At 41.7% G+C, this 14,927-nt stretch overlaps 1 protein-coding gene across 1 annotated transcript; it reads right to left on the reverse strand.

Moving 5' to 3' along the window:
* Positions 1-13,394: 13,394 nt before the first annotated feature.
* On the reverse strand, positions 13,395-14,528 carry gpr65 (G protein-coupled receptor 65). The gene has a single exon (XM_084568770.1). The coding sequence runs from the start codon at positions 14,439-14,441 to the stop codon at positions 13,473-13,475; it is 969 nt and encodes a 322-aa protein (XP_084424896.1). The 5' UTR covers positions 14,442-14,528; the 3' UTR covers positions 13,395-13,472.
* Positions 14,529-14,927: the final 399 nt, after the last annotated feature.

Consider the following 14,927-nt stretch of genomic DNA (forward strand, 5'->3'; position numbering starts at 1 on the left):
TTGTATGAAACAGTCACATTAAATGTAGTGAGTGCCTTTTTCCAGGTAATAAACATCACTAAAGAGACACGTGTGCAGTGGTTACACTAACAACAGCAGTAGCATATTAATGTGCCCTACCTTGTAATAAGAGTATATTACAAGGGCATTGTTTGTCAAAAGGCATGTCTACTTAATGTCTTATTTTCACAACAGACAATATGACTTGTCCTGATAAGAAAAGCATGGCCTTTCCTAATAAAAACAAAAAAGAAGTTAACTGAATTAATACGCTTTCTTTTCAGGCTTTACGCTTCATCCTGACATCCTCCTCCTCTCATCCCTCCTCATCCTCCACCACCACCTCTTCTTCTCATCAGTCTTCATCTTTGCCTTCTTTCTCCTCCCTCTTCTCCCTCTCCTTTATCACCTCCTTCTCCTGTTTTTTTATTCATCTTGTTTTCTTCCTCCTGCTCCGACTTTGACTTCATTGTATTCTTGGTGCTCTCCTTCTTCCGTTCATCCTTTTTTTCCACTTCGTCTTTGTATTTGTCTTCGTTTTGTTTTCATCCTCCTCCTCCTCTTCCTCCGCCTCCTCCTTCTACTTCTGCCCCTTCTTTGTTTGCATTGTGCATTGACCGTTCAGCTGCAGGACAACCAGAGATGCCACATGTTCCATTGATCATAATAGCTAATAAACCTGGCCCCAGAGGACTATGCAAAAACAACGAAAGAGCGCTGCCATGGTAACAAGTCCAACACACAGCACTGCACAGCACAACACAACAGCAGCTCTTTCTTTTCAGCTTCATGGAATAAAACATAAAATTGGAAATACCAGCGTGTATCTGAAGAATGGGCTACTTTTCACTTTGGGTTTTTCTGTCCATCGTTGTTAGAAATAATTTGGGCTTGCACACGTAAGCGACGACGTTTAAGATGAGCGGTTTTAGACCCTGGTTACCTGTGGTAGGTGAACATGAGGAAATACTGTCCCTGTAAAACCATCGAATTGGAAAATGATTAAATTTGACCTTTATTGCAATGTGCCAACTCAAATCTGGGTAAGATTCGTCCTATAAACCGATGCATAGAAGCATACGTTGCAGTAAATACTATTACTTGAAATCAAGGATGTACTACAATATAGATTTCAAGATGTACAGAAAGTATTTTTCTCAGTTTTACCCTTAAACATTAAGGGAATGGGGTATTAAAACAAAACTAAATCACACTAGGAACACTAGTATGCTGCAAATCTTTCGAACCTCTTCAACCAACTCGATCGAATTCATTTTTATCCCTTTTGATTTTTTTTCTCTCTTCTCTCGACAGAGGGAGCCAACACGGAGCCAGACCATCCCCAAGGAGATTACACACAGACGTCTGAGACGACTAGGACTTGTGCTGAGGATGGAGCAGAACTGTATCCCAAAGGTCACCACCAGGCAATAGAAAACCTGGGAGACGGAAGAGCTGGATTAGATGAACCTGTCATGGGGAGAGGCCCAGCATGCTGCCAAGGACAGAATGCAGTGGAGAGTGCTCATTGAAACCTTATGCCCCATCAGGGAGGTAGAGGAGTAAGTAAGTAAATCTCTCGACAGTTTAACCTAGCTAGCTTTTAAAAATACACATTATCACTGTGAATTTACTGTGATTCAGCTTCTGGGTAATAAAATGACAGAATTCATTATTATGTGTGCGTGCCACAGGATGCTTGAAGCCCAAGGTCTCTATCCATGCACGTGCACCTCAGAGCCACAGTCACATGTGTGCAAGTGTGTATGGCACCCTGTAAAGAGATCCAGCTGACAGCACAACAAAAGAAATTAACGAGGGAGGCATTCCATTAAAGGGAAAGACATAAATTCCATGCAAAAGTGTGTGTGTGTGTGTGTGCGTGCGGGTTTGTGTGTGTGCGTATGTGTGTGAGCTTTCCTTCAAGGTGGACGTGACCGCGACCTGCTCAATGCCCATCCTTTCACTTCTGTCTCTTTGTCAATATCTTTCTTTTCCAACAGTCATTATCTCTACACCATCCCCGTGCAGGATAAATCACCAGGGGGTTTTATACCCACTGTTTTTTTTTTAATTGTGTTTTCTCTGTAATTATTGCTGCTCACTGTGCTGTTCATTAGTCTATTTACTGATGTATTTAGACAATCAATCAGTGTAATTAATAATTAATGGAGTTGGCACAACGGGCGCCAGAACAGTTAAGGAAACTCTATGGAGCGGTGTGTAAAAACGCCTTACAGTAAGCTCACAGTAAGACTTGGTAGGTATGCAGCTATTGTTTTTTTCCTGCATGAAAAATAATTATTACAATATCTTTTTAATATAGTCCCATACAATACTGCAACTGAAGAAACAGCATCTCAGTGGGTATGTTGACATGGACATTAGTATTCCACTGATAATCAAATGTATAAATATATACATATATATTGGCAGGAATTTTCAATTGAAAAGGGAATCCAAACGGTGGTGCCAAATTAAAAGCCCATTGCTGATTGGTAGAGTAATAACCACCCAAACACTAGATCTGATCTGATGGTTTCTCTCTGTTTAGACCACAATCTTTCTGCAAATGTTGCCTCATGTGGGGTAAATATCAAGTGACATGATGAGTTTCAGGAAGGGCCAGAAACATGGAAGTAGCAAAACAACAAGTTAGTACTTAATGAATTCAGTGCCGTTAAAGGGGAATTACCGTTTTTTACAACCTGAACCCTATTTCTGGCATAAAATATGATTGTTTACTCAGCCATATAACTTTGGTGTCATTCGGAGTCATTCGGACGATATTTAGATCTGCGTATATCCATATAGTGGGAGTGACTGGGGCACCGAAACGCAGCCTCTAAATAACACATTATATGCCGCGAAACTCGTTCATTTCACCAATATTTTGTTATGACACGCTAGTGCTATTCCCCATTGACACCGGAGTTACTTGTTATCATCATCCGGGGTCTGTAGATTGACCTACTAACCTCTGACATGGATGATGTCGTCTCTGAGCGCCGCGTGCACTCCGGGCCGCTTGTACACCTGTAATTTGCTACTGCTATTTTTTTGCAACATGGCCGAATATTTTTCTGATTCTGAGGTTGTGGACGACGGCTTTGTTTATGATGGATGTCCTTACTGTTTTGAACCAGAGTATACGAATGAGGAGCTCATTGAAACGAGGATATGGAGGCAGAGAGAGGAATGGCTGGAGAAAAAAAAACAACAAACCGCTGCACGTCCGTGAATAGATAACAGGTAACTCCGGACTCAACGGGTAATAGCACTAGCATATCACAACAAAATATTGGTGAAACGAACGAGTTTCGCGGCAGATAATGCGTTATTTAGAGGCTGCATTTCGGTGCCCCAGTCAATCCCACTATATGGATATACGTGGATCTAAATATCGTCCGAACGACTCCAAATGACACCATACTTATATGGGTGAGTAAACGATTGTATTTTATGCCAGAAATAAGGCCCAGCTTGTAAAATAACGGTAATTCCCCTTTAATATGATTGAGGAATAATACTTCTCCTTCTTTTGTTATGTTTTCAGCTGATTTAACGCTTCACATGGGAGCAAAACCTCTTTGTGCATGTCAGAAAGTCCTCTTCTGTATGAAACTTGTAAATGCATAAATCTTACAGGATCATTTTATTTAGCGTCCATGCAAACAGACAAGTTGGAATCTGTAAAGAAATATTGTCCAAGTAAAGTGTCTAAACAGAAAATGTAACTTCTTCCTGCATAGCTCTTTGAGTGATTTATATTTATGTTATTAGTGTTGAATCTTACAACTAAGTTCTAGTAAGGGGACAGAGGCTTTTTGATGGCTACTTACGTCCAGCTGCACCCAAAGGCTGCCTCTAATCCTGCTTATAAAGGAAAGTGAGAGGGAGGTTGTGTAAGCATTTGACCTTGATGGCTGCTGAAGTGATATGCGATTTGTCATTCTAATAGCTTTGAGCCACACAGTACTTACGGCGCTGTGGAATTAAGTCACATTATCACATGATTGCTTGCATTCCCTTTCCAAGAAGTACTCTGACCATTTAGGCAGTTAAGGCGAAAAAAATAAAATAAAAAAACAACTTGGTAGGATTAAAATGGACTTTTGTTAATAGTCATATAACCAGTGCATTGTCCATTCAGATTTCACGAGACCCTGTCATGTAAATTTTTTTTTTTTTTTTTAAAAATAGTCAGGGAACTGTGCATATTTCAGCTTTATTTGAAAAAAAATATTGACTGAGGACATGGATAGCCTCTCAGCTGAGCGTCTTTGAAGTTGGTTCTGCACTTACTAGAGTCTCCAGCAATGAACCCTTCAAGTGTGATGCAGATAATGACCGGTTGTCAAGTACTGTAAAGCAAAGCAAAGCACAGAGACACATGTACAAAGCTTCATTGGTGAGATAACAAGCACATGTTAATCTATGGAAATGTCATGGTTTGATACCGACTTTCGATTGATACAGGAAACAGTCAGTGTTAAATTGCAGTGTTTTGTTGAGCTTCCTATCAACCCCAAGCTCAGATTTCCTCTGGCAATTAGAGATCATGGTTACAATGAATGATTTGGGTCATAATCAACTGCTTGACCAAATGAACTATGCTTCTTATAGGCGGTTTAGGTGCCTTACCTACAGCAACAGCCCAGACCCTATGCAGACCCTAACGCCATGGACTGACGTGCACCTCCCCAGAAATGTAAATATGTGTTGCGGCAACGCAGGTTGCAAGAGCTGTGATTGGTCCGCTTGGTAGTAGCGTGTTTCCGCTTTAGTATTTCTGGCTGCTTCTCCATTTTCTCCATTTTTGAATTGATTGTTTTGGATCAATAAAGATGGAACACGTCGAGGAAAAGTTAACTGAGGAGGGTCGGAGAAACAAACATTTGAATGACTTGTCTCTCGCACGGCGTAGGCTACGTGCATAGGTTACAACGTCTATGTCCTGCAGTACCCCAAATGAGCCTTTACTTTCTTATGATTTACCACCATAAATACATAGATTTTAGTTTCACAGCAGTTTAAATTATATTTGTACATGCAAATCATGATATTTTAATGTGACTGGACTTAGTATGCAACAGATATAGCACTTTTTATTTAATAATCTGTCAAAATAATGTCTTCCATCTGTTTTTAGGGCTTCAATTTTTCTTCTGCCACAGTGACAGTTGAGGCAACTTCAACTGACGTTATGCATCAGAGTGAAGGGTTTCACAGTGCGTATGAATTAACAGGCTTGCGTGTCTCACCCGGAGAGGTTGACACATGCGTGGGCATACATCCTAATTTTAGTGCAGGTAATCAAGTAGGATGAAAGCTACCAAATGAATTAACGCCCCGCTGCAAATAGATCAAGAAGATGGATTGTCACAGCGAATCCTGCCTGCTTTAAGTTCCCTTTACACATGCTCAATATGGCCATGAATCACCCGTGTGGAAGTCCTCTGTGGTGGCAACTCACTCCCTATGTTTGTGCATCATTAGTCACGTATAGAGGTTTCATGTAACAGGTAATTCTGCACCCAAAACCGCAGAGTTTCTCAGACAGAAATAGGCTTCTTCTTGTTTGCTTGGGTTCTTGTTTGCTTGCATTATATAGGGCTCCACTTTGCTGAACCATCTCCTGAAAATGATGATGATGAAATGATGTATGTGGGAGTGGGGACGAAAAAAATACAACAGTAGAACTTGCATGATACAGATGTCCAAACATATTTGCCTACTTTAAGTTAGTGCAAGACTTTCAGGCAACATTCTTATTTTTTGTCTGACGTATCCCCACTCATGACATGTAAGATTATTACAAATAAATAGTCTTAAAATCCATTTATTTAAGTTTCTACTCAAACTAAAGCTCTAAATGTATCACAATGAGGGCTATGTACCAGCCAAAAGGAGCAAAAATGTAAAAAAGTACTTTCAAGATATCCCATTTTTGATTTCCTGTTTTGCAAAAGTCTGAATAAGTTATTTTGGAGAAAAATACAAAGCAAGATATGTAAAAAAAAAAAACAAATAATGAAAAAAGGCATCCAAGATGTCAACAAAATGCTTTTTTCTATTCTTACGTCTACATCTGAATGCAATGCATCCTATGTCGCATCAAAGACCGCATATACTCAATAAGGGTCCTCCTTATTTAGCCTTACTGCTGGAGATTACGGTGCGTATGGAAACTTCCAGGGTTGGCGTTATAATCTGAGTTTTGTGCCAGTCTATCACAGGCAACCATTCGCACTCACACCTTATTATATATGCAAAAGCCAGTTTATGATTCATGATTGAAATTGTCTATCATTACCTGAAGAAAACTCTAAATAGAGACAGTCGATCGTCTTTCAACAGTCACATTTCAACACGTACAAGGCTGAAGTATAATGCCAAAAGCTGCCGCCAGACTTTCCCCACAGGTTTTTGAGAGTTTGTTTCCAGAACAAGGAGCTGTTGTTGTGAGGAAGAGAGAAGTGTGAAGGTGCTGAGAGCGACAGGAAGGAAGATGTAGAGGGAAGGTTGGAAGGAGTGCCAGACGGTGGCCTAGAGGATCGCAGCAGGCTTGACATGAGACGCACCGGGAGAGAAATGTGAAATCCGCTTGACAACGTGTCACTGAAGTAAAGAGAGGTGTAATATGATGTCATCTAAACCAGTGAGGAGAAACTAACATCAGGCACTTCCTGTTACAGTGAAGTATACTCCCTTTATTGGAAGCTGAGTTAGAATACAGTAAAAACGGGGTGCTGAAAATGGCCTGAGGGCTGAATGGTTGACGCATAGGACATGCCCCAATTTGACTCCCAGATTAATTTGCATGTACATCCCACAGTTTAGAAAAGAGACTCATATAATTCCATATAATTGTTCCACCAGGTACAGGGCTTAGTTTCTTAAAAGCTCAAAAGGTTCCTTGGTCATAGACATACTTTAAAAACACAAAACCAACCCTCAGGAGCAAAATTAGAAGCAAATTGTTGTTTTCCAGTACAAGTATGATTCTCCAGAAGTTGCATTTTCTTTAGAAGTCGCATTTCCTGTTCCCTGACTCAGACTTGACTCAGGGAACAGGGCGGCAGGCAAGCATACCTTTTGGTCTGCTACTTGGGGAGCCCAGCAGGGGTCCTTCCGCTTCGTCCAGAGGCACTGTCTGCTTCTCTCCGCTGCCTTGGATGAGTTTCTGATGGCGACGTGCTGTCTCTGGTCCCTGACTTCCAGGTCTCTCAGCAGTTTGGCAGTAGGTGTCGCCACAAACCCTCTGCACCCAACCTCCACTGGGCTTTGTTTCAGCAGCTAACTCATGTTTTCGCTCGTATGACTCCGCCACATATTCCTCCCATGGTACAGTCAGCTCCATGATGTAAACCTTCTTTGGAGAAGGGGACCAGAGCACCATATCAGGTCTTAAATTGGTAGTGGGGATCTTTGGAGGGAAGATAACTGTTGGCCAATATCCACCAGCAGTTTCCAGTCACGTGCTGCTGAGCACAGCTGGCCTCTCTCCGATGGTGTGGAGCTGCTGACAGTTAGTTTACTTTGTAGTTTAAGAATAATAAAATGCCGCTCATACCATCGGGCGCCCTACTTATTAAGCGTCATTTTGTTGCATAAACTAAAACTCTATTTCAGAATCAGCTATGTGGAATTGGAGTCAGGAACCCTGCCGCCTTTGATGCATCTCCACTGTTTAATGAATGCAAACAACTGTTATTAAGGCTGAGTCAGACCGCACACGTCTGGAGAGACAAAAAGAAATAAACAAAAAGGAGACAGTTTGGATTATAGATTGTGAGCTGTAGCTGGGGAGACGCGTTGGACATTCTGTGGCGTAACAGAGACAGGAAAATTATTTCATGGTACAGATTGACTGAGAAAGGTAATTATGATTTTTGTTTTAAGGCAGCAAATCCAGTTGCTATATGTTTTATCATTACCACACATTACTAGGCTGCTATATTTGTCCATCTGTTTCCTTTTTTTTTTTTTTTTTAGCACATGCGTGTGTTTTGTTCTGATTTTCTCCGCAGCACGTGTACGTGTACATTACCGCCAGTATTCCCACAGTCTGCCTCCAGGCATCCAGTGCAGCAGCTGCCAGGCCTGGGATTGGTCAAAAGTGTTGCTGTGTCACCTGATTCAAATGCTTGTTGCCTGAGGTAGACCTTTAAATAACAGGAACCATCCAGTCAAAGCATGCATTATCTTTCCTGTGGCTCAGTTTTGCACCTTTTTTTTTTTATTTATTCAAAGAAAAACCCTGCTTTTACATTTATATGCATGTCAGATCACCAGTGCAGACTACAGTCCCGCTCATTCATCATGTCTAAAAGAGTGCAGGCTCTCTCACTGAAACTCTGCCGACATCCAAGTAGAGACCAGTAATCACTGACAAAACCTATTGATCCTCGGTTACATCTATCCCCTACTTTACATATAAAGAAGCCTGTCTATTACACAGCCAAGGGCAAAGGAAGGTGAGTGGTATTCATTTGGGCTTTATAGCCGGTACAGCGTATTGCTGATGCAGGTTATTCAGTGCCAGGTGAAGCACGTCATCTGACGTGGATGGATGGATGGAAGAGAAAGGCACGGAAAGGACTCACATGGAGGAGCACATGCTTTTTTTTATTATGAAGGCCTAACAGCCACATGAGAAGTGTCACGCACAGTTAACACCTGAGAAATGAATGCGGGAGGCCGACTCTTGTATGGTTGGCCACTCTTTTTAACCCTATTTTTTAGACATATGGTTTGTTGCGTTTGCACTTATGTCCTCCTACCATCTTTGTTTGTCTGCTTATGATGTCCTGACTGTCTCTCACAGACCAACAATAAGGTCTTGGTTACGGTATTTTCAAATTTAAAAAAATAAAAAAATAAATAAAATAAAATAAATGATTGTTGAGTCACTTTTTTTTTTTTGCCAAATGATGTAGCTCAATTGTTATTGACTGATTACAGTTACTGCAGTATGCCAGTGCACTCTTTTTTGATTCAATGTGTCGCACTTCCTTAACTGTCCAGTAGAGAGCTCCAGATATACATGTTTGTTTAAAGACAGACGACTGAAAGCACTGTATGCAGTATATTGTCAGTGAACACCAATCAGGCATAACATTATGACCACCTTCCTAATATTGTGTAGGTCTCTCTTTGGACATGGACCTTCTGAGGGTGTCCTGTGGTGTCTGGCAACAGGATGTTGTTAATGGGGGGGGGCTTTGGGTCCTATGGGTTGATACATAATCAGTTTTGGATCTAGTGAATTTGGAGGCCAGGTCAACACCTTGTCCTGTTCTTCGTGTTTTTTGAGTTGTTCCTAAACCGTTTTTGTGTGTTTACCTTTGTCAGACTGCCTCCTGCTGGGGATGGCTGCTACCATCAAGGAGTGTCATTGCTATGAGGCGGGGGTGTCTGGTCTGGCCTTGGTGGGTGGTACATGTCTAAGTAGTTAGTTCCCTAGATCATTGTATTGTCACAAAATGTTCAGTGTTGTTTACTTCTTCTGTCAGTGGTTTTAATGTTATGTGGCAATGCTGTGGTTGATGGCTGTATATCTAAGTATTGCATTAAACAGGAAATGTTCATGTACTTTAGGCACGTTTTATCAACGGCCGTGTGGCCTGTGTGGCTTTTTACTGGCTGACTTTTCATTTAAAAAACTGTTCTTCACAAGGCATCGTTGTCATAAATCAGAAAGTTTACGTTTAAAAATGCAGAAAATAATGAAATGTACTAATTATTGAGATGAGTCCTTTATTTACAGCCAGTGACAGCGTTATCGCTATAAGCTGTCCTCTCAGTCTTCCAAAACATTCAAGCAATGTCATGTCATTTGATTACGGTGCTTACGGAAAGAAAGAAATCATGTTTATCTGGTGAATGCAAATACGCTCTTCACATGAAGCCTAACGTGGTCTGGTTTTACCGAACATGCAAAACAACGGCAACTTAAATTTGAAGTGAGACTGATCAAATGCGTCGCGATGCTGTAAGACCCAGTGATAAATGTCACAAAGTTAAACCACCGGTTTCTGCTGACATTGTAACAAGTACGCAGGAGGTCTCTTTAATTTCTATAAGGGCTTTGCACAACAGAGTAAATACTCCATCGAAGAACAGCTGTCGTCCACGAATTACTGCTGCTAAAGGGAATGTGCTTATTGGACTTAAGTGCCTCATTGGTTTAATAAAGTGCACGTAAAGTAAACCGTCAGTTTAACCCTCGTGTTGGGTTCATTTCATGTTAAACAATTTAGTGTTCCCGGTCCAAAATGACCATAAAAACTGTAATAATACATATGCTATCATTACTTGTTGTGTTAGATTTTATTTTTCTCAACTTAAGTTCTTGTGAACTTTACAAATTTTGAATGTCTATTTGTTATTTATGATCTGCATGCCTCATTGATCTGAGCTTATACATCATCATCATTTGTCTATAAGAAACAATCAGATGAAACATACACTATATTACCAAAAGTATTCGCTCACCTGCCTTTACTCATTCTATGAACTGAAGTGCCATCCCATTCCTAACTCATAGAATTCAATATGATGTCGGTCCACCTTTTGCAGCTATTACAGCTTCAACTCTTCTGGGAAGACTGTCCACAAGGTTGAGGAGAGTGTTTATAGGAATTTTTGACCATTCTTCCAAAAGCGCATTGGTGAGGTCACACACTGATGTTGGTCGAGAAGGCCTGGCTCTCAGTCTCCGCTCTAATTCATCCCAAAGGTGTTCTATCGGGTTCAGGTCAGGACTCTGTGCAGGCCAGTCAAGTTCATCCACACCAGACTCTGTCATCCACGTCTTTATGGACCTTGCTTTGTGCACTGGTGCACAGTCATGTTGGAAGAGGAAGGGGCCCGCTCCAAACTGTTCCCACAAGGTTGGGAGCATGGAATTGTCCAAAATGTTTTGGTATCCTGAAGCATTCAATGTTCCTTTCACTGGAACTAAGGGGCCAAGCCCAGCTCCTGAAAAACAACCCCATACCATAATTCCTCCTCCACCAAATTTCACAGTTGGCACAATGCAATCTGAAATGTACCGTTCTCCTGGCAACCTCCAAACCCAGACTCGTCCATCAGATTGCCAGATGGTAAAGCGTGATTCATCACTCCAGAGAACGCGTCTCCACTGCTCTAGAGGCCAGTGGCGGCGTGCTTTACACCATTGCATCCGACGCCTTGCATTGCACTTGGTGATGTGTGGCTTGGCTGCAGCTGCTCGGCCATGGAAACCCATTCCATGAAGCTCTCTGCGTACTGTACTTGGGCTAATCTGAAGGTCACATGAAGTTTGTAGCTCTGTAGCAATTGACTGTGCAGAAAGTCGGCGACCTCTTTGCACTATGCACTTCAGCATCCGCTGACCCCTCTCCGTCACTTTACGTGGCCTACCACTTCGTGGCTGAGTTGCTGTTTTTCCCAAACGCTTCCATTTTGTTATAATAGAGCTGACAGTTGACTGTGGAATATTTAGGAGCGAGGAAATTTCACGACTGGATTTGTTGCACAAGTGGCATCCTATGACAGTTCCACGCTGGAATTCACTGAGCTCCTGAGAGCGGCCCATTCTTTCACAAATGTCTTGTTTCACAGTCTGCATGCCTGAGTGCTTGAATTTATACACCTGGGACCAGGCCAAGTGATTAGAACACCTGATTCTGATCATTTGAATGGGTGAGCGAATACTTTTGGTAATATAGTGTACATAATATACAGTTTATCACAGACTAGTTTGGGTCAAAGAACATTCATTTTGAAACCATATCAAATTTTTATACAGTCACATAAAGTAACACAGGGAATATTTTGCGTGAAAATACAATTATGCCAAAACTACACTTGACACCTGTTATGTTGTGTCCCTTAAGATCTGCAGTCATCTCCAGAACCACATGGTTCTTTTCAGGGACACCGTCTGCAGGATTCCTGATATGAACCAGTTCAAAGCAGGATCTCAATTCAATTTTATTCAATTTTATTTATATGAATTCCAGTGTGAAACCCCCAAAGCCAGCATGAAGGCGACAGTGGCAAGAAAAAGTCCCTTTTAACAGGAAGAAACCTTGAGCAGAACCCAGCTCATATCACATGTGAGTTTGCTGGTATAATGACCGAATGTAAGAGGTATCATAGACAGGTTGGAGAATGATGTATTCAGGTAGGAGTGGGTAACTGCAAGCTGTGAAGACCGGGCTGCCTATGATCATCCTCATTACATTTTCAGCTGAAAGCCTACCTTGATTCTTCGGTGGGGATGAAGACCAGGGTGCACTTGCGGTATATCGATCTGCCATGGCGCAGCCAAACAATTAATTGCGAGCAAATCCTCAAAAAAGCATTACATAAGAAACCTTTGAGTTCAATAAAAGTTGAATATTATTCAGTATTCAATTTTTATTGCAACTGTCTGTGAGAATTGCCGACAGGTGTTGTCCCCATGGCAGAGAGACTCTACTGGGCAAAGGTTCCCGCTGTAGTTGCCAGGGAACCCAAGATGTGTATGTGTGTGTTGTGTGGGTGTGGGTGTGTCTGCGTGCATCCATCTGACAAATGAAGATGTACCTGAAGATGATGTACCAACAGTTGAAAAGTTGAATAAAACTCGAATTACTTGAACTCTTGAACTGATATGACACAGAGATTTGTTAACTATAAATGATGTAAATGAGACTCCTGTAATGCTGGTCTGTGTAATTCCACCCAGTTTTGTAACTTCCTGCCTTATCTTTCCCCTTGCATCTCATGTTACCTTATAAACTCGACTGCCAGTGCTCAATAAACAGTAAAGCTGATAATATTTTTATTTATTTTTTTCTTGTTATTCTTTTCCAAACAGCATTGAATTGATTATTTTGACAAAACTACATTTATGGCCAAAGACAGCTAAACACACATTGAGCCTCACTGTTCCGCTGGGTAATGTGTACCTTATGACCAGGAACATGACCACCAAGTTTCCTTTGCGTCAGTTATCCATCCGACTGCGAATGCCCACTATAGAGTTCTAATTGTGCATTAATCCACTGAAAATAACTCAGATTTCACATATTTTACTACTATCTTTTCCAAAAACTTTAACCCGACCTGCAGTAAATAACTATGACTGATTTGCTTGGACACTTGGAGGCTAAAGCAAGTCCTGAACATAAAACTGACCATAATGTCAATGTGTTAGATATTTATTTACACATCCAGCAACATGGAATCACATTTCTGGTCACCATGTTTAATATTTTTATTTCTTTTTCTGGACTTCTTAACTGCTAAATACTGCACCGGTTGATCTGTCTTGTGTCCAGACTGAAAAACATCTGCATATTTTAACAGGGTAAAACATCTTTTCGACATTTTTAACACTAATAAGGGGTACATTAGACAAGTGGTGTTGACGATAAAGTCTGGAGGAACCAACAAATGCATGGATATTCTACTAATTACTTTTTGTTATATACTCATACTGGAATTTCTTCTTTGCTTTTTTTCTTTCTCTGGAAGAAGAGAACTACCTGACTCATACTGGCTTGCCCTGTTCTCGTGATAAGGCAGTAAAGTAGTGGATCTGCCAGGCAGTTGAGGGTTGAGATAGCGGTGCTGATTTTGTAGGGATAGAGGAGCCAAGCAGCATCCCTGCAGTCATCCAGCTGCGTACGGAGAAGCATGATGACATGGTAAGGTCCAAAGCAGAACAAAAGGCAGAGCAGGACTCCTGTCAAAAGCTTTGATATCTGTTTACGTTCCTGTTTGTCCGTAGCCTGGTTGGATTTCACTGCCACACAAATGCCACAGGTGGAAAAAAGCACAAGGAGACCAGGAACCATAAACCCCAGGAAGAAGCGCACCACGTTAGCACGAGCCAGATTCTCCGACAGTGGGTGAAAGATGTCAAAGCACTCGGAAAACTTCTTGTCCTCGTGGTATGAGTCCTCCCATGTGATGGTGGCGGCGTTGAAGCCGGACACCAAAATCCAAATGGAGACGGTGACCACCGCTGCGGTGCCAACTTTCCTCAAGGATGTGTACTTAAAAGGGTGAACCACTGCCAGGTAGCGGTCAATGGCAATGCAGCACAGGAAGGCTTCGCTGGTGTAAAAGTTTGTGAAGAGAGAGTAGATCGAGAGCACGCACATATAGCCTCCGTGGACCCAGACTCCTCGCCACAGAAAGTCTAGCCACAGGAAAAGACCCACGGTGAAGGTCAGGTCACTCAGTGCCAGATTGAATACGTACACGCCGAGCTCATTCTTCAGCCTGATGTGCTGCCAGGACACATACAGGGAGAAGACGTTGGTCGGGATGGAGGTGAGGATGATTCCAAGGTAGAAGAACATAAATGACCTTCTCCTGAATATGCTGTCAACATGGTGACATTCTGAGTGATTGGTGGCCAGGGTTGAGTTTTCCATTGCAGCTGTGGAGTTCATGGGATTATACCTTGGAGAAAAACAAGGAAGAAATGAGGAAGAAATACAACAACGACTACTGAAACCTAAATTCAAGATACCCCTCAGTGTGTATTTCCCAGTCTGAGAGACTCTACTGTAATGAAAGATGCTTTTTAGTGTAGAAACTTGTGTGGTAGCTTGAGAATAAAAGTCTGGGACATCCCAGCCCTCTGCTGCCTTGATTTTAACAACAGGCATAAACTGTCTCTTCATGAGCCCCCATAACTTTACGGAAGTCCCGTACTAAATCACTGGAGTCAGTTACATTATGATCTATTGTCTCCCTCTCAACCTCCATAACAGTGCAGTCACTACGCATGCTGACAACAAAGCTGCAGTTCTCTTGAACACACAACACTGTTATTGTCACGTGACCACAAAATAACAAAATAGGCTGTTGATAAAATGCTTACTTTGAAGGAATTACGCAATTTTACAAAGCTAAACAATATTTGATGCTGCCGT

This window comes from Chelon labrosus (genome assembly GCF_963514085.1).
Source record: "Chelon labrosus genome assembly, chromosome: 20".
NCBI classification, from domain to species: Eukaryota; Metazoa; Chordata; class Actinopteri; order Mugiliformes; family Mugilidae; genus Chelon; species Chelon labrosus.

Excerpts from the sequence above, each read along its gene's own strand:
- gpr65 (XM_084568770.1), bottom strand. The coding sequence starts at position 14,441 with ATGAACTCCACAGCTGCAATGGAAAACTCAACCCTGGCCACCAATCAC.